The 25,000-nt window shown below is 49.6% G+C and overlaps 1 protein-coding gene across 4 annotated transcripts in view; it reads right to left on the reverse strand.

The window, feature by feature from the left end:
* Nucleotides 1–25,000, reverse strand: part of arhgap42b (Rho GTPase activating protein 42b) — a 181,913-nt gene that overhangs the window by 103,847 nt on the left and 53,066 nt on the right. For all 4 annotated transcript variants that reach the window (XM_029716076.1, XM_029716075.1, XM_029716078.1 and 1 more), the window contains exon 3: nucleotides 23,297–23,358. In XM_029716076.1, the coding sequence (XP_029571936.1) occupies nucleotides 23,297–23,358 (62 nt within the window). The remainder of the gene's footprint in view (nucleotides 1–23,296; nucleotides 23,359–25,000) is intronic.

Consider the following 25,000-nt stretch of genomic DNA (forward strand, 5'->3'; position numbering starts at 1 on the left):
GATACAGGGTGATACCATATTAACACTGTACAGATACAGGGTGATACCATATTAACACTGTATTAATATGTATAGGGGACAGGAGACTATATACAGGGTGAGTACCAAATTAACACTGTACAGGGATACTGGAGTGATGGAGGTAGACATGTATAGGGGAAAGGGATACTGGAGTGATGGAGGTAGATATGTATAGGGGGAAGGAGACAGGGATACTGGAGTGATGGAGGTAGATATGTATAGGGGACAGGGATACTGGAGTGATGGAGGTAGATATGTATAGGGGGAAGGAGACAGAGATACTGGAGTGATGGAGGTAGATATGTATAGGGGAAGGAGACAGGGATACTGGAGTGATGGAGGTAGATATGTATAGGGGACAGGGATACTGGAGTGATGGAGGTAGATATGTATAGGGGGAAGGAGACAGGGATACTGGAGTGATGGAGGTAGATATGTATAGGGGGAAGGGGACAGGGATACTGGAGTGATGGAGGTAGATATGTATAGGGGGAAGGGGACAGGGATACTGGAGAGATGGAGGTAGATATGTATAGGGGACAGGGATACTGGAGTGATGGAGGTAGATATGTATAGGGGACAGGGATACTGGAGTAATGGAGGTAGATATGTATAGGGGACAGGGATACTGGAGTAATGGAGGTAGATATGTATAGGGGACAGGGATACTGGAGTGATGGAGGTAGATATGTATAGGGGACAGGGATACTGGAGTGATGGAGGTAGATATGTATAGGGGACAGGGATACTGGAGTGATGGAGGTAGATATGTATAGGGGGAAGGGGACAGGGATACTGGAGTGATGGAGGTAGATATGTATAGGGGGAAGAAGACAGGGATACTGGAGTGATGGAGGTAGATATGTATAGGGGGAAGGGGACAGGGATACTGGAGTGATGGAGGTAGATATGTATAGGGGGAAGGAGACAGGGATACTGGAGTGATGGAGGTAGATATGTATAGGGGGAAGGAGACAGGGATACTGGAGTGATGGAGGTAGATATGTATAGGGGAAAGGGATACTGGAGTGATGGAGGTAGATATGTATAGGGAAGGGGACAGGGATACTGGAGTGATGGAGGTAGATATGTATAGGGGGAAGGAGACAGGGATACTGGAGTGATGGAGGTAGATATGTATAGGGGGAAGGGGACAGGGATACTGGAGTGATGGAGGTAGATATGTATAGGGGGAAGGGGACAGGGATACTGGAGTGATGGAGGTAGATATGTATAGGGGACAGGGATACTGGAGTGATGGAGGTAGATATGTATAGGGGGAAGGAGACAGGGATACTGGAGTGATGGAGGTAGATATGTATAGGGGGAAGGAGAAAGGGATACTGGAGTGATGGAGGTAGATATGTATAGGGGACAGGGATACTGGAGTGATGGAGGTAGATATGTATAGGGGGAAGGAGACAGGGATACTGGAGTGATGGAGGTAGATATGTATAGGGGGAAGGGGACAGGGATACTGGAGTGATGGAGGTAGATATGTATAGGGGGAAGGGGACAGGGATACTGGAGAGATGGAGGTAGATATGTATAGGGGACAGGGATACTGGAGTGATGGAGGTAGATATGTATAGGGGACAGGGATACTGGAGTAATGGAGGTAGATATGTATAGGGGACAGGGATACTGGAGTAATGGAGGTAGATATGTATAGGGGACAGGGATACTGGAGTGATGGAGGTAGATATGTATAGGGGACAGGGATACTGGAGTGATGGAGGTAGATATGTATAGGGGACAGGGATACTGGAGTGATGGAGGTAGATATGTATAGGGGGAAGGGGACAGGGATACTGGAGTGATGGAGGTAGATATGTATAGGGGGAAGAAGACAGGGATACTGGAGTGATGGAGGTAGATATGTATAGGGGGAAGGGGACAGGGATACTGGAGTGATGGAGGTAGATATGTATAGGGGAAGGAGACAGGGATACTGGAGTGATGGAGGTAGATATGTATAGGGGGAAGGAGACAGGGATACTGGAGTGATGGAGGTAGATATGTATAGGGGGAAGGAGACAGGGATACTGGAGTGATGGAGGTAGATATGTATAGGGGGAAGGAGACAGCGATACTGGAGTGATGGAGGTAGATATGTATAGGGGACAGGGATACTGGAGTGATGGAGGTAGATATGTATAGGGGACAGGGATACTGAAGTGATGGAGGTAGATATGTAAAGGGGGAAGGAGACAGCGATACTGGAGTGATGGAGGTAGATATGTATAGGGGACAGGGATACTGGAGTGATGGAGGTAGATATGTATAGGGGACAGGGATACTGGAGTGATGGAGGTAGATATGTATAGGGGGAAGGAGACAGGGATACTGGAGTGATGGAGGTAGATATGTATAGGGGGAAGGGGACAGGGATACTGGAGTGATGGAGGTAGATATGTATAGGGGGAAGGGGACAGGGATACTGGAGTGATGGAGGTAGATATGTATAGGGGGAAGGAGACAGCGATACTGGAGTGATGGAGGTAGATATGTATAGGGGACAGGGATACTGGAGTGACGGAGGTAGATATGTATAGGGGACAGGGATACTGGAGTGATGGAGGTAAATATGTATAGGGGAAAGGAGACAGGGATACTGTAGTGATGGAGGTAGATATGTATAGGGGGAAGGGGACAGGGATACTGGAGTGATGGAGGTAGATATGTGTAGGGGACAGAGATACTGGAGTGATGGAGGTAGATATGTATAGGGGAAGGAGACAGGGATACTGGAGTGATGGAGGTAGATATGTATAGGGGACAGGGATACTGGAGTGATGGAGGTAGATATGTATAGGGGACAGAGATACTGGAGTGATGGAGGTAGATATGTATAGGGGGAAGGAGACAGGGATACTGGAGTGATGGAGGTAGATATGTATAGGGGGAAGGGGACAGGGGTACTGGAGTGATGGAGGTAGATATGTATAGGGGACAGGGATACTGGAGTGATGGAGGTAGATATGTATAGGGGGAAGGAGACAGGGATACTGGAGTGATGGAGGTAGATATGTATAGGGGACAGGGATACTGGAGTGATGGAGGTAGATATGTATAGGGGACAGGGATACTGGAGTGATGGAGGTAGATATGTATAGGGGGAAGGAGACAGGGATACTGGAGTGATGGAGGTAGATATGTATAGGGGGAAGGAGACAGGGATACTGGAGTGATGGAGGTAGATATGTATAGGGGGAAGGAGACAGCGATACTGGAGTGATGGAGGTAGATATGTATAGGGGACAGGGATACTGGAGTGATGGAGGTAGATATGTATAGGGGACAGGGATACTGGAGTGATGGAGGTAGATATGTATAGGGGGAAGGAGACAGCGATACTGGAGTGATGGAGGTAGATATGTATAGGGGACAGGGATACTGGAGTGATGGAGGTAGATATGTATAGGGGACAGGGATACTGAAGTGATGGAGGTAGATATGTAAAGGGGGAAGGAGACAGCGATACTGGAGTGATGGAGGTAGATATGTATAGGGGACAGGGATACTGGAGTGATGGAGGTAGATATGTATAGGGGACAGGGATACTGGAGTGATGGAGGTAGATATGTATAGGGGGAAGGAGACAGGGATACTGGAGTGATGGAGGTAGATATGTATAGGGGGAAGGAGACAGCGATACTGGAGTGATGGAGGTAGATATGTATAGGGGGAAGGGGACAGGGATACTGGAGTGATGGAGGTAGATATGTATAGGGGGAAGGAGACAGCGATACTGGAGTGATGGAGGTAGATATGTATAGGGGACAGGGATACTGGAGTGACGGAGGTAGATATGTATAGGGGACAGGGATACTGGAGTGATGGAGGTAAATATGTATAGGGGAAAGGAGACAGGGATACTGGAGTGATGGAGGTAGATATGTATAGGGGGAAGGGGACAGGGATACTGGAGTGATGGAGGTAGATATGTGTAGGGGACAGAGATACTGGAGTGATGGAGGTAGATATGTATAGGGGAAGGAGACAGGGATACTGGAGTGATGGAGGTAGATATGTATAGGGGACAGGGATACTGGAGTGATGGAGGTAGATATGTATAGGGGACAGAGATACTGGAGTGATGGAGGTAGATATGTATAGGGGGAAGGAGACAGGGATACTGGAGTGATGGAGGTAGATATGTATAGGGGGAAGGGGACAGGGGTACTGGAGTGATGGAGGTAGATATGTATAGGGGGAAGGGGACAGGGATACTGGAGTGATGGAGGTAGATATGTTTAGGGGGAAGGAGACAGGGATACTGGAGTGATGGAGGTAGATATGTATAGGGGGAAGGAGACAGGGATACTGGAGTGATGGAGGTAGATATGTATAGGGGGAAGGGGACAGGGATACTGGAGTGATGGAGGTAGATATGTATAGGGGAAGGAGACAGGGATACTGGAGTGATGGAGGTAGATATGTATAGGGGGAAGGGGACAGGGATACTGGAGTGATGGAGGTAGATATGTATAGGGGACAGGGATACTGGAGTGATGGAGGTAGATATGTATAGGGGGAAGGAGACAGGGATACTGGAGTGATGGAGGTAGATATGTATAGGGTGAAGGAGACAGGGATACTGGAGTGATGGAGGTAGATATGTATAGGGGGAAGGAGACAGGGATACTGGAGTGATGGAGGTAGATATGTATAGGGGTAAGGGGACAGGGATACTGGAGTGATGGAGGTAGATATGTATAGGGGGAAGGAGACAGGGATACTGGAGTGATGGAGGTAGATATGTATAGGGTGAAGGAGACAGGGATACTGGAGTGATGGAGGTAGATATGTATAGGGGGAAGGAGACAGGGATACTGGAGTGATGGAGGTAGATATGTATAGGGGTAAGGGGACAGGGATACTGGAGTGATGGAGGTAGATATGTATAGGGGGAAGGAGACAGGGATACTGGAGTGATGGAGGTAGATATGTATAGGGGGAAGGGGACAGGGATACTGGAGTGATGGAGGTAGATATGTATAGGGGGAAGGAGACAGGGATACTGGAGTGATGGAGGTAGATATGTATAGGGGGAAGGGGACAGGGATACTGGAGTGATGGAGGTAGATATGTATAGGGGGAAGGGGACAGGGATACTGGAGTGATGGAGGTAGATATGTATAGGGGGAAGAGGACAGGGATACTGGAGTGATGGAGGTAGATATGTATAGGGGAAGGAGACAGGGATACTGGAGTGATGGAGGTAGATATGTATAGGGGGAAGGGGATACTGGAGTGATGGAGGTAGATATGTATAGGGGGAAGGGGACAGGGATACTGGAGTGATGGAGGTAGATATGTATAGGGGACAGGGATACTGGAGTGATGGAGGTAGATATGTATAGGGGACAGGGATACTGGAGTGATGGAGGTAGATATGTATAGGGGACAGGGATACTGGAGGGATGGAGGTAGATATGTATAAGGGGAAGGGGACAGGGATACTGGAGTGATGGAGGTAGATATGTATAGGGGGAAGGAGACAGGGATACTGGAGTGATGGAGGTAGATATGTATAGGGGGAACAAGAGCCACTCTCGAAGCAGCATTACCCATGAAGAGCAAGGGGAACAACTACTCCAAGTCTCAGAGCGAGTGACATTTGAAACGCTATTAGCGCGCACCCGGCTAACTAGCTAGCCATTTCACATCGGTTACACCAGCCTAACCTTGGGAGTTGATAGGCTTGAAGTCATAAACAGTGCAATGCTTGAAGCACAGCGAAGAGCTGCTGGCAAAACGCACGAAAGTGCTGTTTGAATGAATGCTTACGTGCCTGCTGCTGCCTACCATTGCTCAGTCAGACTGCTCTATCAAATCATATACTTAATTATAATATAATAACACACAGAAATACGAGCCTTATGTCATTAATATGGTAGAATCTGGAAACTATCATCTCGAAAATAAAACGTTTTTCCTTTGTGACAAAAAATACCCTGAACAAAAATATCAACTCAACATGTAAAGTGTTGGTCCCATGTTTCATGAGCTGAAATAAAAGATCCCAGAAATGTTCCATACTCACATAAAATATTAATTCTCTAAAATGTGGTGTACAAATTTGTTTACATCCCTGTTAGTGAGCATTTCTCCTTTACCATCCACCTGACAGGTGTGGCATATCAAGAAGCTGATTAAACAGCATGATTATTACACAGGTGCACCTTGTGCTGGGGACAATAAAAGGCCACTCTACAATGTGCAGTTTTGTCACACAACACAATACCACAGATGTCTAAAGTTTTGAGGAAGCATGCAATTGGTATGCTGACTCCAGATCTGTACCCAGAGAATTGAATGTTAATTTATCTACCAGAGAATTAGGCAGTACGTCCAACTGGCCTTAAAACCCACAGACCACTCCGCAGAACACAGAGAGGGGACATTATCAACCACAGAACACAGAGAGGGGACATTATCAACCACAGAACACAGAGAGGGGACATTATCAACCACAGAACACAGAGAGGGGACATTATCAACCACAGAACACAGAGAGGGGACATTATCCACCACAGAACACAGGGAGGGGACATTATCAACCACAGAACACAGAGAGGGGACATTATCAACCACAGAACACAGAGAGGGGACATTATCAACCACAGAACACAGAGAGGGGACATTATCAACCACAGAACACAGAGAGGGGACATTATCAACCACAGAACACAGAGAGGGGACATTATCCACCACAGAACACAGAGAGGGGACATTATCAACCACAGAACACAGAGAGGGGAGTAGACATTTTCCAGCAGGAGCTGCATCAGACAGCCCCCCCCTCTCTCGCTCCCTCTCTCTTCCTCCCTCTCTCCCAGAGGGATATGATCATCAGTGCAAAGAGCCACAACATCAGGGCACTGCCCTCCCACTGCCCTCCCTCTTCCTCCCTCTTCCTCCCTCTCTCTCCCACTCCCAAATGCCATCCGAACTCACCAGCCCTGAACCAGCTCAACTCATGCAGAACCACAGCTTCCTTCACTCTCTCTCCTTCTCTCAACTCAATTTCAATTCAAGGGCTTTATTGGCATGGGAAACATATGTTAACATTACCAAAGCAACTGAAATAGATAACAAACAAAAGTGAAATAAACAATAAAAATTGTCAGTAAACATTACACTCACAGAAGTAGCAAAATAATAAAGACATTTCAAATGTCATATTATTATTATACAATAGAGTTTGTTCTCCACTGGTTTCCCTTTTCTCATGGCAACAGGTCACAAATATTGGCACACTGTGGTATTTCACCCAGTAGATATGGGAGTTTATCAAAATCTGTTTGTTTTTTCAAATTCTTTGTGTATCTGTGTAATCTGAGAAAAATATGTGTCTCTAATATGGTCATACATTTGGCAGGAGGTTAGGAAGTGCAGCTCAGTTTCCACCTCATTTTGTGAGCAGTGTGCACATAGCCTGTCTTCTCTTGGGACCCAGGTCTGCCTACGACAGCCATTCTCAATAGCAAGGATGTGCTCATTGAGTCTGTACATAGTCAAAGCTTTCCTTAAGTGTGGGTCAGTCACAGTGGTCAGGTATTCTGCCACTGTGTTCTCTCTGTTTAGGGCCAAATAACATTCTAGTTTGCTCTGTTTTTTGATGTTAATTCTTTCCAATGTGTCAAGTAATTATCTTTTTGTTTTCTCATGATTTGGTTGGGTCTAATTGTGTTACTGTCCTGGGGCTCTGTGGGGTCTGTTTGTATTTGTGTTCCAGCTTGCTTAGGGGACTCTTCTCCAGGTTCATCTCTCTGTAGGTGATGGCTTTGTTATGGAAGGTTTGGGAATCGCTTCCTTTTAGGTGGTTGTAGAATTTAACGTCTCTTTTCTGGAATTTGTATTTGTTGTCCTGGCAACTGGACCTTTTTCGGAACACCATTATTTTTGTCTTACTGAGATTTACTGTCAGGACCCAGGTCTGACAGAATCTGTGCAGAAGATCTAGGTGCTGCTGTAGGCCCTCCTTGGTTGGTGACAGAAGCACCAGATCATCAGTAGACATTTGACTTCAGATTCTAGTAGGGTGAGGCCGGGTGCTGCAGACTGTTCTAGTGACCTCGCCAATTTGTTGATATATATGCTGAAGAGGGTGGGGCTTAAGCTGCATCCCTGTCTCACCCCACGGCCCTGTGGAAATAAATGTGTGTATTTTTTGCCAATTTTAACCGCACACTTGTTGTTTGTGTACATGGATTTTATAATGTTGTATGTTTTTCCCCCAATACCACTTTACGTCAATTTGTAGAGCAAACCCTCATGCCAAGCTGAGTCAAAAGTGTCCTTTTTTTAATCAACAGAGCATGAGAAGGCTTTACCTTTGTTTTGGTTTGTTTGTTTGTTAATTAGGGTGTGCAGGGTGAATACGTGGTCTGTCGTACGGTAATTTGATGAAAAGCCAATTTGCCATTTGCTCAGTACATTGTTTTCACTGAGGAAATGTATGAGTCTGCTGTTAATGATAAAGCAGAGGATTTTCTCAAGGTTGCTGTTGACTCATATCCCACGGTAGTTATTGGGGTCAAATTTGTCTCCACTTTTGTGGATTGGAGTGATCAGTCCTTGGTTCCAAATATTGGGGAAGATGCCAGAGCTAAGGATAATGTTAAAGAGTTTTAGTATAGCCAATTGGAATTTGTGGTCTGTATATTTTATAATTTCATTGAGGACACCATCAACACCACAGGCCTTTTTGGGTTGGAGGGTTTGTATTTTGTCCTGTAGTTAATTCAATGCAATTCACTCTCTCTCTCTCTCTCTCTCTCTCTCTCTCTCTCTCTCTCTCTCTCTCCCCATCTCTACTGTCCTCCCACCAGCCCTGGTGAGGGGGGGTAGGAGAGGGGAAGGGAGGGAGGAGAGGGGGAGAGATGAGGAGAGTGAAGAGATGGGTGGGGAGGGAGGGAGGGAGGGAGGAGAGGAGGGGAGAGGAGGAGAGAGAAGAGAGGTGTGGGGAGGGAAATGAGGGGGACGGAGGAGAGGGGGAGGGAGGGAAGAGAGGGGGAGGGAGGGAGGGAGTGAGTGACATGGCGTCCTGCCAAAGCAGCAGACAATAAAACTCTTCATGCCTGAAAAGGCCTGCAGACAGACACTGACAGGCAGATAGTAGTGCTGCTGCTACTGCTGCTACCAGTAAGATTTCACTGTCTGAACCAATGATTTATATACACACTAAACTAAAGGGGAGCACTGTGTTGAAGCCACCTTGCCTCCATCTTGGTACTCCCCCACCATTGTAAAGCTATAGAAATTAATTTATTCATGTCTATATTAGTTTTTTTTCCCAACATGTATTTATTGTGAGCTGAACATAACAAATTATATATATATATATACACACATATATACACACACATATATATATATATATATACACACATCTATACACACACACATATATATATATATATATACACACATATATACACACACATATATATATATATATACACACATCTATACACACATATATATATATATATATACACACATCTATACACACATATATATATATATATATATATACACACATCTATACACACATATATATATATACCAGTCCAGAGTTTGGACACACCTACTCATTCAAAACTATAAAATAACAAATATGGAATCAAGTAGTCACCCAAAAATTGTTAAACAAATCAAAATATTTTCTATGATTCTTTAAAGTAGCTGATGACAGCTTTGCACACTCTATGCATTCTCTCAACCAGCTTCATGAGGTAGTCACCTGGAATGCATTTCAATTAACAGGTGTGCCTTGTTAAACGGAGGAGAGGGAGGAGAGGAGGAGGGAGAGACTGGGAGAGAGGTGGGAGGGAGGGGGAGGGGAGGGAGGAGGGGGAAAGGAGGGAGGAGGGTTCGGGGAGAGAGGAGAGAGAAGTAGGGAGGAGAGGGGGAGGGATAGACAGGGAGGTAGGCGAGGAGGAGGGAGGAGAGGGTGAGGGATAGACAGGGAGGAAGGCGAGGGGGAGGTAAGAGAGGAGGAGAGGGGGAGGGAGGTAGGAGAGGGGGAGAGATGAGGAGAGAGAAGAGGGGTGGGGAGGGAGGGAAGAGAGGGCGAGGGAGGGAGCGAGTGAGGAGAGGGAGAAGGAGAGACGGGGAGGGAGGAGAGGGAAGATGGGAGGAGAGGGGGAGGGAGTAGAGGGGGAGGGAGGAGAGGGGGAAGGGAGGGAGGAGAGGGGAGGGAGATGCATGTAGGGGGAGAGGGGGAAGGTGGAAAGGGGGAGGGAGTAGAGGAGGAATGAGGAGAGTGGGAGGGAGGAGAGGGGGAGAGGGGGAGGGATGAGGGGGAGACGGAGGGGAGGGAGGAGAGGAGGAGGGAGGGAGGAGAGAGAGGAGAGGGGGAGGGAGCGATGGAGAGGGATCAATGGGAAAGGGAGGAGGGAGGAGAGGGGAGGGAGAAGTGGGGAGGGAGGAAGGAAGGGAGAGATGGGGAGGGATGAGAGGGGGAGGAAAGGGAGGGAGGGAGTAGAGGGGAAGGAGAAGTGAGGGAGGGAGGAGAGTGGGGGGAAAAGAGGGAGGGGAGGTGGAGGGAGTAGAGTGATGAGAGGGGGAGGGATAGACAGGAAGAGAGGGGGAGGGAGAGACAGGAAGTGGGGGGGGAGGAGAGGGAGGAGAGGGAGGGACAGCAACACAATTAGACCCAAACAAATCATGAGAAAACAAAAAGATAATTACTTGATACATTGGAAAGAATTAACAAAAACAGAGCAAACTAGAATGTTATTTGTTCCTAAACAGAGAGTACACAGTGGCAGAATGACCGTATTCGAGACCCAATTTTGATAAACTCCCATATCTACTGGGTGAAATACCACAGTGTCCCATCACAGCAGCAAGATTTGTGACCTGTTGCCACAAGAAAAGGTCAACCAGTGAAGAACAAATACCATTATAAATACAACCTATATTTATGTTGATTTATTTTCCCTTTTCCCTATTTGCACATCATTACAACACTGTATATAGACATAATACGACATTTGAAATGTCTTTATTGTTTTGGAACTTCTGAGTGTGATGTTTACTGTTCATTTTTATTGTTTATTTCACTTTGGTTTATTATCTACTTCACTTACTTTGACAATGTTAACATATGATTCCATGCCATTAAAGACCTTAAATTGAAATCGAATTGAGAGAGAGAAAGGGAGAGGGAGACAGAGGGGGAGGGAGACAGAGGGGAGAGGGAGACAGAGGGAGAGAGGGGGAGGGAGACAGAGGGTGAGGGAGACAGAGGGGGAGGGAGACAGAGGGGGAGGGAGGGAGAGGGGGAGGGAGACAGAGGGAGAGGAAGACAGAGAGGGAGGGAGAGGGGGAGGGAGGGAGAGGGGGAGGGAGACAGAGGGGGAGGGAGAGGGGGAGGGAGACAGAGGGAGACAGAGGGGGAGAGGGACAGAGGGGGAGGGAGGGAGAGGGGGAGGGAGGGAGAGGGGGAGGAAGACAGAGGGGGAGGGAGGGAGAGGGGGAGGGAGACAGAGGGGGAGGGAGACAGAGGGGGAGGGAGACAGGGGGAGGGAGGCAGAGGGGGAGGGAGAAAGAGGGAGAGGGGGAGGGAGAGACAGAGGGGGAGGGAGACAGAGGGGGAGGGAGAAAGAGGGAGAGGGGGAGGGAGACAGAGGGGGAGGGAGAAAGAGGGAGAGGGGGAGGGAGACAGAGGGGGAGGGAGACAGAGGGGAGGGAGAGGGGGAGGGAGGGAGAGGGAGAGGGGGAGGGAGACAGAGGGGGAGAGGGACAGAGGGGGAGGGAGACAGAGGGGGAGGGAGACAGAGGGGGAGGGAGACAGAGGGGGAGACCGAGGGGGAGACAGAGGGCGAGGGAGAGGGGGAGGGAGAGGGGGAGACAGAGGGGGAGTGAGACAGAGGGGGAGGGAGACAGAGGCAGTGTGAGTTTTGTTTCAGGAGGAACGACTAGCTGCTTGAGGAGAAGTTGGGAGGAGATAACGAGCGACTGGCTCCGGCCACATCTGGGCTCTGATCTACTAGCAGTTACAGTCCCATCTGGGAGGGGGCTAAACGCTGTCTGGTTGAATAATTCTCCTAATATTTCACCGTTCCTCAATCCAACGTTCTTCATGAACAATAATTATAGTCATTTTAACAGGCGTGTTACAGAGGTGATACACTGATTGAGTTTGGAAGACCAACTGTTTTAACATTTTTAAATGATGCGTGGTTAGACCATAGTTCCAAATGGTACCCTATTCCCTACATAGTGCCCTACATTAGACCAGGGCCTATAGTGTACTACTTTAGACCAGGGCCTATAGTGTACTACATTAGATCAGGGCCCATAGTGTACTACATTAGACCAGGGCCCATAGTGTACTACATTAGAGCCCATAGTGTACTACATTAGACCAGGGCCCATAGTGTACTACATTAGACCAGGGCCCATAGTGTACTACATTAGACCAGGGCCCATAGTGTACTACATTAGACCAGGGCCCATAGTGTACTACATTAGACCAGGGCCCATAGTGTACTACATTAGACCAGGGCCCATAGTGTACTACATTAGACCAGGGCCCATAGTGTACTACTTTAGGGAATAGGGTGCCATTAGGGACAGAGGAAATGCTGAAGTACTGATCCACTTGACAACGGAAAACATTTAGAGAATTTCCTCTTTCCGTGAGCCATCTCATATTTCCCGATCAGCTACCAGTTTATGACGTGGGGAGAGGCTAAGCTGTGAATTCCCACTAGCTAACACTTCAAACTATAAAGTCCTCTCTAAAGAAGGGATATTTTGAGACAACTTGTGCATCCCAGAAATGCCTTATTACACTAAAGCACGAAGAGTGAGTAACAGTAGACACTGCTTACACCCAGAGTAGAGGGGGAGGAGAGGGGGAGGGAGAGAGATGGAGGGAGGAGCGGGGGAGGGAGGAGAGGGGGAGGTGAGAGAGGGGGAAGGAGGAGAGGGGGGAGAGAGAGAGGAGGAGGAAGGGTAGAGAGAGTATCTGTTTCTGTGGACAGTTCCTCATGTTTGAACGTTTTTCAACTGTTCTGCATTTTATCTGGCTTTTCATTCATTTAGACTGACACTAGGTTCAGAAATAAAACACTAGATTCAGCAATAAAACACTCTCTACCTGTAACAGAGGTAGGGAGGGCCTCTTGTTACAGGTAGAGGCAGGGAGGGCCTCCTGTTACAGGTAGAGGCAGGGAGGGCCTCCTGTTACAGGTAGAGACAGGGAGGGCCTCCTGTTACAGGTAGAGACAGGGAGGGCCTCCTGTTACAGGTAGAGACAGGGAGGGCCTCCTGTTACAGGTAGAGGCAGGGAGGGCCTCCTGTTACAGGTAGAGACAGGGAGGGCCTCCTGTTACAGGTAGAGGCAGGGAGGGCCTCCTGTTACAGGTAGAGGCAGGGAGGGCCTCCTGTTACAGGTAGAGGTAGGGAGGGCCTCCTGTTACAGGTAGAGGCAGGGAGGGCCTCCTGTTACAGGTAGAGGCAGGGAGGGCCTCCTGTTACAGGTAGAGGCAGGGAGGGCCTCCTGTTACAGGTAGAGGCAGGGAGGGCCTCCTGTTACAGGTAGAGGCAGGGAGAGCCTCCTGTTACAGGTAGAGGCAGGGAGGGCCTCCTGTTACAGGTAGAGGCAGGGAGGGCCTCCTGTTACAGGTAGAGGCAGGGAGGGCCTCCTGTTACAGGTAGAGGTAGGGAGGGCCTCCTGTTACAGGTAGAGGCAGGGAGGGCCTCCTGTTACAGGTAGAGGCAGGGAGAGATTCCTGTTACAGGTAGAGACAGGGAGGGCCTCCTGTTACAGGTAGAGGCAGGGAGGGCCTCCTGTTACAGGTAGAGGTAGGGAGGGCCTCCTGTTACAGGTAGAGGCAGGGAGAGCCTCCTGTTACAGGTAGAGGTAGGGAGGGCCTCCTGTTACAGGTAGAGGTAGGGAGGGCCTCCTGTTACAGGTAGAGGTAGGGAGGGCCTCCTGTTACAGGTAGAGGCAGGGAGGGCCTCCTGTTACAGGTAGAGGCAGGAGGGCCTCCTGTTACAGGTAGAGGTAGGGAGGGCCTCCTGTTACAGGTAGAGGTAGGGAGGGCCTCCTGTTACAGGTAGAGGCAGGGAGGGCCTCCTGTTACAGGTAGAGGTAGGGAGGGCCTCCTGTTACAGGTAGAGGCCTGTTACAGGTAGAGTCAGGGAGGGCCTCCTGTTACAGGTAGAGACAGGGAGGGCCTCCTGTTACAGGTAGAGGCAGGGAGGGCCTCCTGTTACAGGTAGAGGCAGGGAGGGCCTCCTGTTACAGGTAGAGGCAGGGAGGGCCTCCTGTTACAGGTAGAGGCAGGGAGGGCCTCCTGTTACAGGTAGAGGCAGGGAGGGCCTCCTGTTACAGGTAGAGGCAGGGAGGGCCTCCTGTTACAGGTAGAGGCAGGGAGGGCCTCCTGTTACAGGTAGAGGCAGGGAGGGCCTCCTGTTACAGGTAGAGGCAGGGAGGGCCTCCTGTTACAGGTAGAGGCAGGGAGGGCCTCCTGTTACAGGTAGAGGCAGGGAGGGCCTCCTGTTACAGGTAGAGGCAGGGAGGGCCTCCTGTACAGGTAGAGGCAGGGAGGGCCTCCTGTTACAGGTAGAGGCAGGAGGGCCTCCTGTTACAGGTAGAGGCAGGGAGGGCCCTCTGTTACAGGTAGAGGCAGGGAGAGCCTCCTGTTACAGGTAGAGGTAGGGAGGGCCTCCTGTTACAGGTAGAGGCAGGGAGGGCCTCCTGTTACAGGTAGAGGCAGGGAGGAGCTTCCTGTTACAGGTAGAGGCAGGGGAGGCCTTCCTGTTACAGGTAGAGGCAGGGAGGGCCTCCTGTTACAGGTAGAGGCAGGGAGGGCCTCCTGTTACAGGTAGAGGCAGGGAGGGCCTCCTGTTCAGGTAGAGGCAGGGAGGGAGCTCCTGTTACAGGTAGAGGCCGGGAGGGCCTCCTGTTACAGGTAGAGGCAGGGAGGGCCTCCTGTTACAGGTAGAGGCAGGGAGGGCCTCCTGTTACAGGTAGAGGCAGGAGAGCCTCCTGTTACAGGTAGAGGCAGGGAGGGCCTCCTGTTACAGGTAGAGGCAGGGAGGGCCTCCTGTTACAGGTAGAGTCAGGGAGGGCCTCCTGTTACAGGTAGAGGCAGGGAGGGCCTCCTGTTACAGGTAGAGGCAGGGAGAGCCTCCTGTTACAGGTAGAGGCAGGGAGGGCCTCCTGTTACAGGTAGAGGTAGGGAGGGCCTCCTGTTACAGGTAGAGGCAGGGAGGGCCTCCTGTTACAGGTAGAGGCAGGGAGGGCCTCCTGTTACAGGTAGAGGCAGGGAGGGCCTCCTGTTACAGGTAGAGGCAGGGAGGGCCTCCTGTTACAGTAGAGGGCAGGGAGGGCCTCCTGTTACAGGTAGAGGCAGGGAGGGCCTCCTGTTACAGGTAGAGGCAGGGAGGGCCTCCTGTTACAGGTAGAGGCAGGGAGGGCCTCCTGTTACAGGTAGAGGCAGGGAGGGCCTCCTGTTACAGGTAGAGGCAGGGAGGGCCTCCTGTTACAGGTAGAGGCAGGGAGGGCCTCCTGTTTACAGGTAGAGGCAGGGAGGGCCTCCTGTTACAGGTAGAGGCAGGGAGAGCCTCCTGTTACAGGTAGAGGTAGGGAGGGCCTCCTGTTACAGGTAGAGGCAGGGAGGGCCTCCTGTTACAGGTAGAGGCAGGGAGAGCTTCCTGTTACAGGTAGAGGCAGGGAGGGCCTCCTGTTACAGGTAGAGGCAGGGAGGGCCTCCTGTTACAGGTAGAGGCAGGGAGGGCCTCCTGTTACAGGTAGAGGCAGGGAGAGCCTCCTGTTACAGGTAGAGGCAGGGAGGGCCTCCTGTTACAGGTAGAGGCAGGGAGGGCCTCCTGTTACAGGTAGAGGCAGGGAGGGCCTCCTGTTACAGGTAGAGGCAGGGAGAGCCTCCTGTTACAGGTAGAGGCAGGGAGGGCCTCCTGTTACAGGTAGAGGCAGGGAGGGCCTCCTGTTACAGGTAGAGTCAGGGAGGGCCTCCTGTTACAGGTAGAGGCAGGGAGGGCCTCCTGTTACAGGTAGAGGCAGGGAGAGCCTCCTGTTACAGGTAGAGGCAGGGAGGGCTTCCTGTTACAGGTAGAGGCAGGGAGGGCCTCCTGTTGGTTCAGAAGTTAATGAACGATCTTTGCGATTTTTTTACAGATTTTTTTATTTCACCTTTAATTAACCAGGTAGGCAAGTTGAGAACAAGTTCTCATTTCCAATTGCGACCTGGCCAAGATAAAGCAAAGCAGTTTGACTTATACAACAACACAGAGTTACACATGGAGTAAAACAAAACATACAGTCAATAATACAGTAGAAAAATAAGTCTATTTGCAAAGTCAGCAAATGAGGTGATGGTGTTTATTTATAGACTACAGGTACATAAACTAATGACAATGTGTTCTTTGAAATACATTTTCTTTTGTATACTAATGTCACCAAAGACCTTCATAAACACAACTAAATTATTATATTTGCAATAGCATATATGAAATGTATTTATTAAACTTTATTAGAAGTTTGACGTGTCATTGGCTCAGAAGGGGGGGGTCCCTCGAGGCCAGGCTTTTCTAGTGTTAAAATGTAATGATTTTAAAATGAATAAGAGATTTCCACAGCAAACCTCCTTTGTTCTTTGTTGTGAGTTTGTCCATTTGTTCTGTTTTGTGCTGCTGGGCAATGTCCACAACAAGTCTAATGAATGATGTGGGCTGCTTTGGCCTGACGTTACTTCGGACGATGGCCACAGACAGAAAGCGCTTGTTCTCCTCAAAGGCCTCTGTGTTCCTTTGTGTTCAGTCACGCCAGGGGAGAAATGTCCACCAGAGGCTGTTGACCAAATAATTGAATGTTCATTTCTCTACCATAAGCCGCATCCAACGTCGTTTTAGAGAATTGGGCTCCCGAGTGGCGCAGCGGTCTAAGGCACTGCATCTCAGTGCAAAAGTTGTCACTACTGTCCCTGTAAAGCTAGAATGTTGTATATTTTTTTATTTTACCTTTATTTTACTAGGCAAGTCAAGAACAAATTCTTATTTACAATGACGGTCTCCCCCTCTCCTCTCATAGGGCGGCGCACAATTGGCCCAGCGTCGTCCGGGTTTGGACAGGGTAAGCCATCATTGTAAATAAGAATTTGTTTTAACTGTCTTGCCTAGTTAAATAAAGGTTAAATTAAGAAGAAAAAAAAAAAAAGGGGGAAAAATGTCAGTACGTCCGACCGGCCTCACAACCGCAGACCACGCGTACGGTGTCGTAAAGGGCGAGAAGTTTGTTGATGTCAACGTTGTGAACAGAGTGCCCCATGGTGGCGGTGGGGTTATGGTATGGGGCCCATGGTGGAGGTGGGGTTATGGTATGGGGCAGGCATAAACTGCAGACAACGAACACAATTTCATTTCATCGATGGCAATTTGAATGCACGAAAATAATGTGATGAGCTCCTGAGGCCCATCGTGAGGCCCATCGTGAGGCCCATCGTGAGTCCCATCCTGAGGCCCATCATGAGGCCCATCGTGAGGCCCATCGTGAGGCCCATCCTGAGGCCCATCGTGAGGCCCATCCTGAGGCCCATCGTGAGGCCCATCGTGAGGCCCATCGTGAGGCCCATCCTGAGGCCCATTCTGAGGCCCATCGTGAGGCCCATCGTGAGGCCCATCGTGAAGCCCATCGTGAGGCTCATCATGAGGCCCATTCTGAGGCCCATCGTGAGGCCCATCGTGAAGCCCATTGTGAGGCCCATCGTGAAGCCCATTGTGAGGCTCATCTTGAGGCCCATTCTGAGGCCCATCGTGAGGCCCATCCTGAGGCCCATCGTGAGGCCCATTTTGTTTAAGGTATCTGTGACCAACAGAAGCATATCTGTATTCCCAGTCATGTGAAATCCATAGATTTGAGCCTAATGAATTCATTGCAATTGACTGACTTCATCATATGAACTGTAAATCAGTAAAAATCTATGAAATTGTTGCATGTGTGTTTCTATTTTTGTTCAATATATAGCTTATCTTGCCAGGATAAATCCATTACCTATCAGTTTGATAGAAATGTCTTGCTGCTGGTAGGATGAAAACATGCTCTTACTTTCTGTAAAATACTTTAGTCCAGGGCTCCTTTCCTTTCTCTGGGACATAGTTGGAGATGCAGTGATACAGCACCCTATTCCCTATGGGCCCTGGTCTAATGTAGTACACTATGGGCCCTGGTCTAATGTAGTGCACTATGGGCCCTGGTCTAATGTAGTACACTATGGGCCCTGGTCTAATGTAGTACACTATGGGCCCTGGTCTAATGTAGTACACTATGGGCCCTGGTCTAAAGTAGTACACTATGGGCCCTGGTCTAATGTAGTACACTATGGGCCCTGGTCTAATGTAGTACACTATGGGCCCTGGTCTAATGTAGTACACTATGGGCCCTGGTCTAATGTAGTACACTATGGGCCCTGGTCTAATGTAGTACACTATGGGCCCTGGTCTAAAGTAGTACACTATGGGCCCTGGTCTAATGTAGTACACTATGGGCCCTGGTCTAATGTAGTACACTATGGGCCCTGGTCTAATGTAGTACACTATGGGCCCTGGTCTAATGTAGTACACTATGGGCCCTGGTCTAATGTAGTACACTATGGGCCCTGGTCTAATGTAGTACACTATGGGCCCTGGTCTAATGTAGTGCACTATGGGCCCTGGTTTAAAGTAGTACACTATGGGCCCTGGTCTAATGTAGTACACTATGGGCCCTGGTCTAATGTAGTACACTGGATAGGGAATGTGGTGCCATTTTGGACCTAACCACATCGTAATGTAAATAAAACAAGTCTTACTGTTTCTTGTACCTGTACTTTCAAGCCCCATACATCATTCCCCTGGCACACTGTCAAAACAAATCGTATACATTCCCCTGATGGCATTTCCTGTTTGAGAAATAATCACAGACAATAATGATATAGCTTTTGAGTGCCTCCCTAATGGCACCCTATCCCCAGTGTAGTGCACTAAGGGCCGTGGTCAAATGTAGTGCACTATAAAGGGAATTTAGCGAAATGTGTTACACATCCGTATTGAGTTGGCTAAGGTGACAGTCACAGGCCCTAACCAGTGGGGTTAGCCAGTTCAGAAGAGAATACGTCTTCTACTCATTCTGTTTATTGGTCAAACAGATTACCACGGATCAACTACCGATTGTCTGCTTCCTCAATATATAAACATCATTTACTGTGGTGTATTTTGAGACGGACCCTTTAATATGGAGTTAAGTAGAGGTGTGGGTGAGAGGGTTGTTGACTTTACTCACATCACAGAACAACACGGTACCGTACGCTACGACACCGTATGCTACGACACCGTACGCTAGGACACCGTACGCTAGGACGCCGTACGCTAGGACGGCGTACGCTAGGACACCGTACGCTACGACACCGTACGCTAGGACGCCGTACGCTACGACACCGTACGCTACGACACCGTACGCTACAACACCGTACGCTAGAACACCGTACGCTAGAACACACCGTACGCTACAACACCGTACGCTACGACACCGTACGCTACAACACACCGTACGCTAGAACACACCGTACGCTACAACACCGTACGCTAGGACACCGTACGCTAGGACACCGTACGCTACGACACCGTACGCTAGGACACCGTACGCTACGACACCGTACGCTAGGACACCGTACGCTACGACACCGTACGCTACGACACCGTACGCTACGACACCGTACGCTACGACACCGTACGCTACGACACCGTACGCTACAACACCGTACGCTAGAACACACCGTACGCTACGACACCGTACGCTAGAACACCGTACGCTAGAACACACCGTACGCTACAACACCGTACGCTACAACACACCGTACGCTACGACACCGTACGCTACAACACCGTACGTTACGACACCGTACGCTACGACACCGTACGCTACAACACCGTACGCTACGACACCGTACGCTACAACACCGTACGCTACGACACCGTACGCTACAACACCGTACGCTAGAACACACCGTACGCTACAACACCGTACGCTACGACACCGTACGCTACAACACCGTACGCTACAACACCGTACGCTAGAACACACCGTACGCTACGACACCGTACGCTACGACACCGTACGCTACAACACCGTACGCTATGACACCGTACGCTACAACACCGTACGCTACAACACCGTACGCTAGAACACACCGTACGCTACAACACACCGTACGCTACAACACACCGTACGCTACGACGCCGTACGCTACAACACACCGTACGCTACAACACACCGTACGCTACGACACCGTACGCTACAACACACCGTACGCTACAACACACCGTACGCTACGACACCGTATGCTACGACGCCGTACGCTGCAACAAGATCCAATACAGGGTTGTTTTGTAGCCATGCCATCAATGCTATTTTCATTGTCCATCCAATCACATTTGGAATTGACAATAAATGTGGACATCAATTCAATATGAAAGGTTTCAGTACATTGCCTCTGCAAACCAACCTACTCAGTTACTCTGAATGTGCTATGCCTTACGTCACTGTTCAGCTGCAAACTGACGTCTGGCATCGCTATGGAACTACCAGGATGACAGCACTGTTCAGCCTCCGTTACATCCGCCTGAGGGTGAGCAGAGCTCCATGCCAGAAAGTCCAGCCTGAGGGTGAGCAGAGCCCCATACCAGACACAGTCCAGACACAGTCCATCCTGAGGGTGAGCAGAGCCCCATACCAGACACAGTCCAGCCTGAGGGTGAGCAGAACTCCATGCCAGACAGTCCAGCCTGAGGGTGAGCAGAGCCCCATACCAGACACAGTCCAGCCTGAGGGTGAGCAGAGCCCCATGCCAGACACAGTCCAGCCTGAGGGTGAGCAGAGCTCCATGCCAGACACAGTCCAGACTCAGTCCATCCTGAGGGTGAGCAGAGCTCCATGCCAGACACAGTCCATCCTGAGGGTGAGCAGAGCTCCATGCCAGACACAGTCCATCCTGAGGGTGAGCAGAGCCCCATGCCAGACACAGTCCATCCTGAGGGTGAGCAGAGCTCCATGCCAGACACAGTCCATCCTGAGGGTGAGCAGAGCTCCATGCCAGACACAGTCCATCCTGAGGGTGAGCAGAGCCCCATGCCAGACACAGTCCAGACACAGTCCATCCTGAGGGTGAGCAGAGCCCCATGCCAGACACAGTCCATCCTGAGGGTGAGCAGAGCCCCATGCCAGACACAGTCCAGATACAGTCCAGCCTGAGGGTGAGCAGAGCTCCATGCCAGACAGTCCAGCCTGAGGGTGAGCAGAGCCCCATGCCAGACACAGTCCAGCCTGAGGGTGAGCAGAGCTCCATGCCAGACACAGTCCAGACACAGTCCATCCTGAGGGTGAGCAGAGCTCCATGCCAGACACAGTCCAGCCTGAGGGTGAGCAGAGCTCCATGCCAGACACAGTCTAGACACAGTCCATCCTGAGGGTGAGCAGAGCTCCATGCCAGACACAGTCCAGACACAGTCCATCCTGAGGGTGAGCAGAGCCCCATGCCAGACACAGTCCATCCTGAGGGTGAGCAGAGCCCCATGCCAGACACAGTCCATCCTGAGGGTGAGCAGAGCTCCATGCCAGACACAGTCCATCCTGAGGGTGAGCAGAGCTCCATGCCAGACACAGTCCATCCTGAGGGTGAGCAGAGCCCCATGCCAGACACAGTCCATCCTGAGGGTGAGCAGAGCCCCATGCCAGACACAGTCCATCCTGAGGGTGAGCAGAGCCCCATGCCAGACAAAGTCCAGATACAGTCCAGCCTGAGGGTGAGCAGAGCTCCATGCCAGACAGTCCAGCCTGAGGGTGAGCAGAGCCCCATGCCAGACACAGTCCAGCCTGAGGGTGAGCAGAGCTCCATGCCAGACACAGTCCAGACACAGTCCATCCTGAGGGTGAGCAGAGCTCCATGCCAGACACAGTCCAGCCTGAGGGTGAGCAGAGCTCCATGCCAGACACAGTCCAGCCTGAGGGTGAGCAGAGCTCCATGCCAGACACAGTCCAGACACAGTCCAGCCTGAGGGTGAGCAGAGCCCCATGCCAGACACAGTCCAGCCTGAGGGTGAGCAGAGCTCCATGCCAGACACAGTCCATCCTGAGGGTGAGCAGAGCCCCATGCCAGACACAGTCCATCCTGAGGGTGAGCAGAGCCCCATGCCAGACACAGTCCATCCTGAGGGTGAGCAGAGCCCCATGCCAGACACAGTCCAGCCTGAGGGTGAGCAGAGCCCCATGCCAGACACAGTCCATCCTGAGGGTGAGCAGAGCCCCATGCCAGACACAGTCCAGCCTGAGGGTGAGCAGAGCCCCATGCCAGATACAGTCCAGCCTGAGGGTGAGCAGAGCTCCATGCCAGACACAGTCCATCCTGAGGGTGAGCAGAGCCCCATGCCAGACACAGTCCAGCCAGAGGGTGAGCAGAGCTCCATGCCAGACACAGTCCAGCCTGAGGGTGAGCAGAGCCCCATGCCAGACACAGTCCAGCCTGAGGGTGAGCAGAGCTCCATGCCACGCTCAGTTAAAGGCAGTTAAAGGGCTCAGTATTCCACTAGTCTTGCTCGCCAGAGTCATGGCTCTGCAGTGTGGTTGTGGGAAGAGAGTAGTATGCCACATGCTACTGAACCGTTCCCTGGACCTCCTTCATTCTGCATCCTCTCTCGCTAGGCTGCTATAAGCTAACCGCTAAACAAACCTCCTAAATGGGACAAGAACATGTTTTTTGTTTTTGTTTATGGACCTCATCATTACACAGCCTCTCTGGGTTCGCTGCTATATGCTAACTATTAGTAACAATATCTGTCACGTTATAATGTAAAAAAAAATGGCTACACATTACAGAATTGAGCCAGTTTTCTACAGCAGGAAATGTTCATTATTATGTGGATTATAATTCGTGGACATTTGTGTAGGGGTTAATACATTATTCATTCGGGGCGAATCAAATCTGAAATGTCAAAGTGGAAATGACAAACATTAGAAGTCTCTTTTTTTTTTTACTCAAATACACTACAAGTTTGCATTTCCTGCTTGACAGGAAAATTCTCCGCAACAAAAGAGTGATCAAATTAAGATCCTACATCTGTAACAGGCCTATAGCCACAATAACCGACAGGACGGATCTAATCTGTACAAAATTAAAATAGAACAATGAAGTTGATGACCGCTTTCTCATGACATACATAAAGAGGATATAAATAGTTGAAATAACAAAATTGTTACCAAACGTCTCCTCTCTTCTTCCACTGTGTTCAGCAGCTGGGAGAACTCCTTGAACGACTGGGCTGGAAAAGAAAGAACACACAGTATCTCTTTAATCTGTAATGGAATATCAGTTCCGGGTTAAAGGTCATATACACAGTATGAACATGTGAGTTAAAGTTCAAATTAACGTGGGAACATCAACGTGGCAGGGAATCGATATAGGTTCCATTAAGTAAATATGCATTGATCTATAGTGTCAGGTACTTACACTAATGTAACAGAGTTTACAGGATGAGTATGGTATACTAATGTAACAGAGTTTACAGGATGAGTATGGTATACTAATGTAACAGAGTTTACAGGATGAGTATGGTATACTAATGGAACAGAGTTTACAGGATGAGTATGGTATACTAATGAAACAGAGTTTACAGGATGAGTATGGTATACTAATGTAACAGAGTTAACAGGTCAGAGTATGGTATACTAATGTAACAGAGTTAACAGGTCAGAGTATGGTATACTAATGAAACAGAGTTTACAGGATGAGTATGGTATACTAATGTAACAGAGTTTACAGGATGAGTATGGTATACTAATGTAACAGAGTTTACAGGATGAGTATGGTATACTAATGTAACAGAGTTTACAGGTCAGAGTATGGTATACTAATGAAACATAGTTAACAGGTCAGAGTATGGTATACTAATGTAACAGAGTTAACAGGTCAGAGTATGGTATACTAATGTAACAGAGTTTACAGGATGAGTATGGTATACTAATGTAACAGAGTTTACAGGATGAGTATGGTATACTAATGTAACAGAGTTTACAGGATGAGTATGGTATACTAATGTAACAGAGTTAACAGGATGAGTCAATGGATTAAATCATTAGTATGGGTTCAATAAGTATGACAACATAGGGCCCTGGATTCTCCTGTTCCTGTATTCAACATGGGGCCCTGGGTATGAATTCAACATGGGGTCCTGGGTCTGTATTCAACATGGGGCCCTGGGTATGAATTCAACATGGGGTCCTGGGTCTGTATTCAACATGGGGCGCTGGGTCTGTATTCAACATGGGGCCCTGGGTCTGTATTCAACATAGGGCCCTGGGTCTGTATTCAACATAGGGCCCTGGATTCTCCTGTTCCTGTATTCAACATGGGGCCCTGGGTCTGTATTCAACATGGGGCCCTGGGTCTGTATTCAACATGGGGTCCTGGGTCTGTATTCAACATGGGGCCCTGGGTCTGTATTCAACATGGGGCCCTGGGTCTGTATTCAACATGGGGTCCTGGGTCTGTATTCAACATAGGGCCCTGGGTCTGTATTCAACATGGGGCCCTGGGTTCTCCTGTTCCTGTATTCAACATGGGGTCCTGGATTCTCCTGTTCCTGTATTCAACATGGGGCCCTGGGTCTGTATTCAACATAGGGCCCTGGGTCTGTATTCAACATAGGGCCCTGGATTTTCCTGTTCCTGTATTCAACATGAGGCCCTGGGTCTGTATTCAACATGGGGCCCTGGGTCTGTATTCAACATGGGGCCCTGGGTCTGTATTCAACATAGGGCCCTGGGTCTGTATTCAACATGGGGCCCTGGGTCTGTATTCAACATGGGGCCCTGGGTCTGTATTCAACATGAGGCCCTGGGTCTGTATTCAACATAGGGCCCTGGGTCTGTATTCAACATGGGGCTCTGGGTCTGTATTCAACA

This window comes from Salmo trutta, chromosome 26, assembly GCF_901001165.1.
Source record: "Salmo trutta chromosome 26, fSalTru1.1, whole genome shotgun sequence".
Lineage (NCBI taxonomy): Eukaryota > Metazoa > Chordata > Actinopteri > Salmoniformes > Salmonidae > Salmo > Salmo trutta.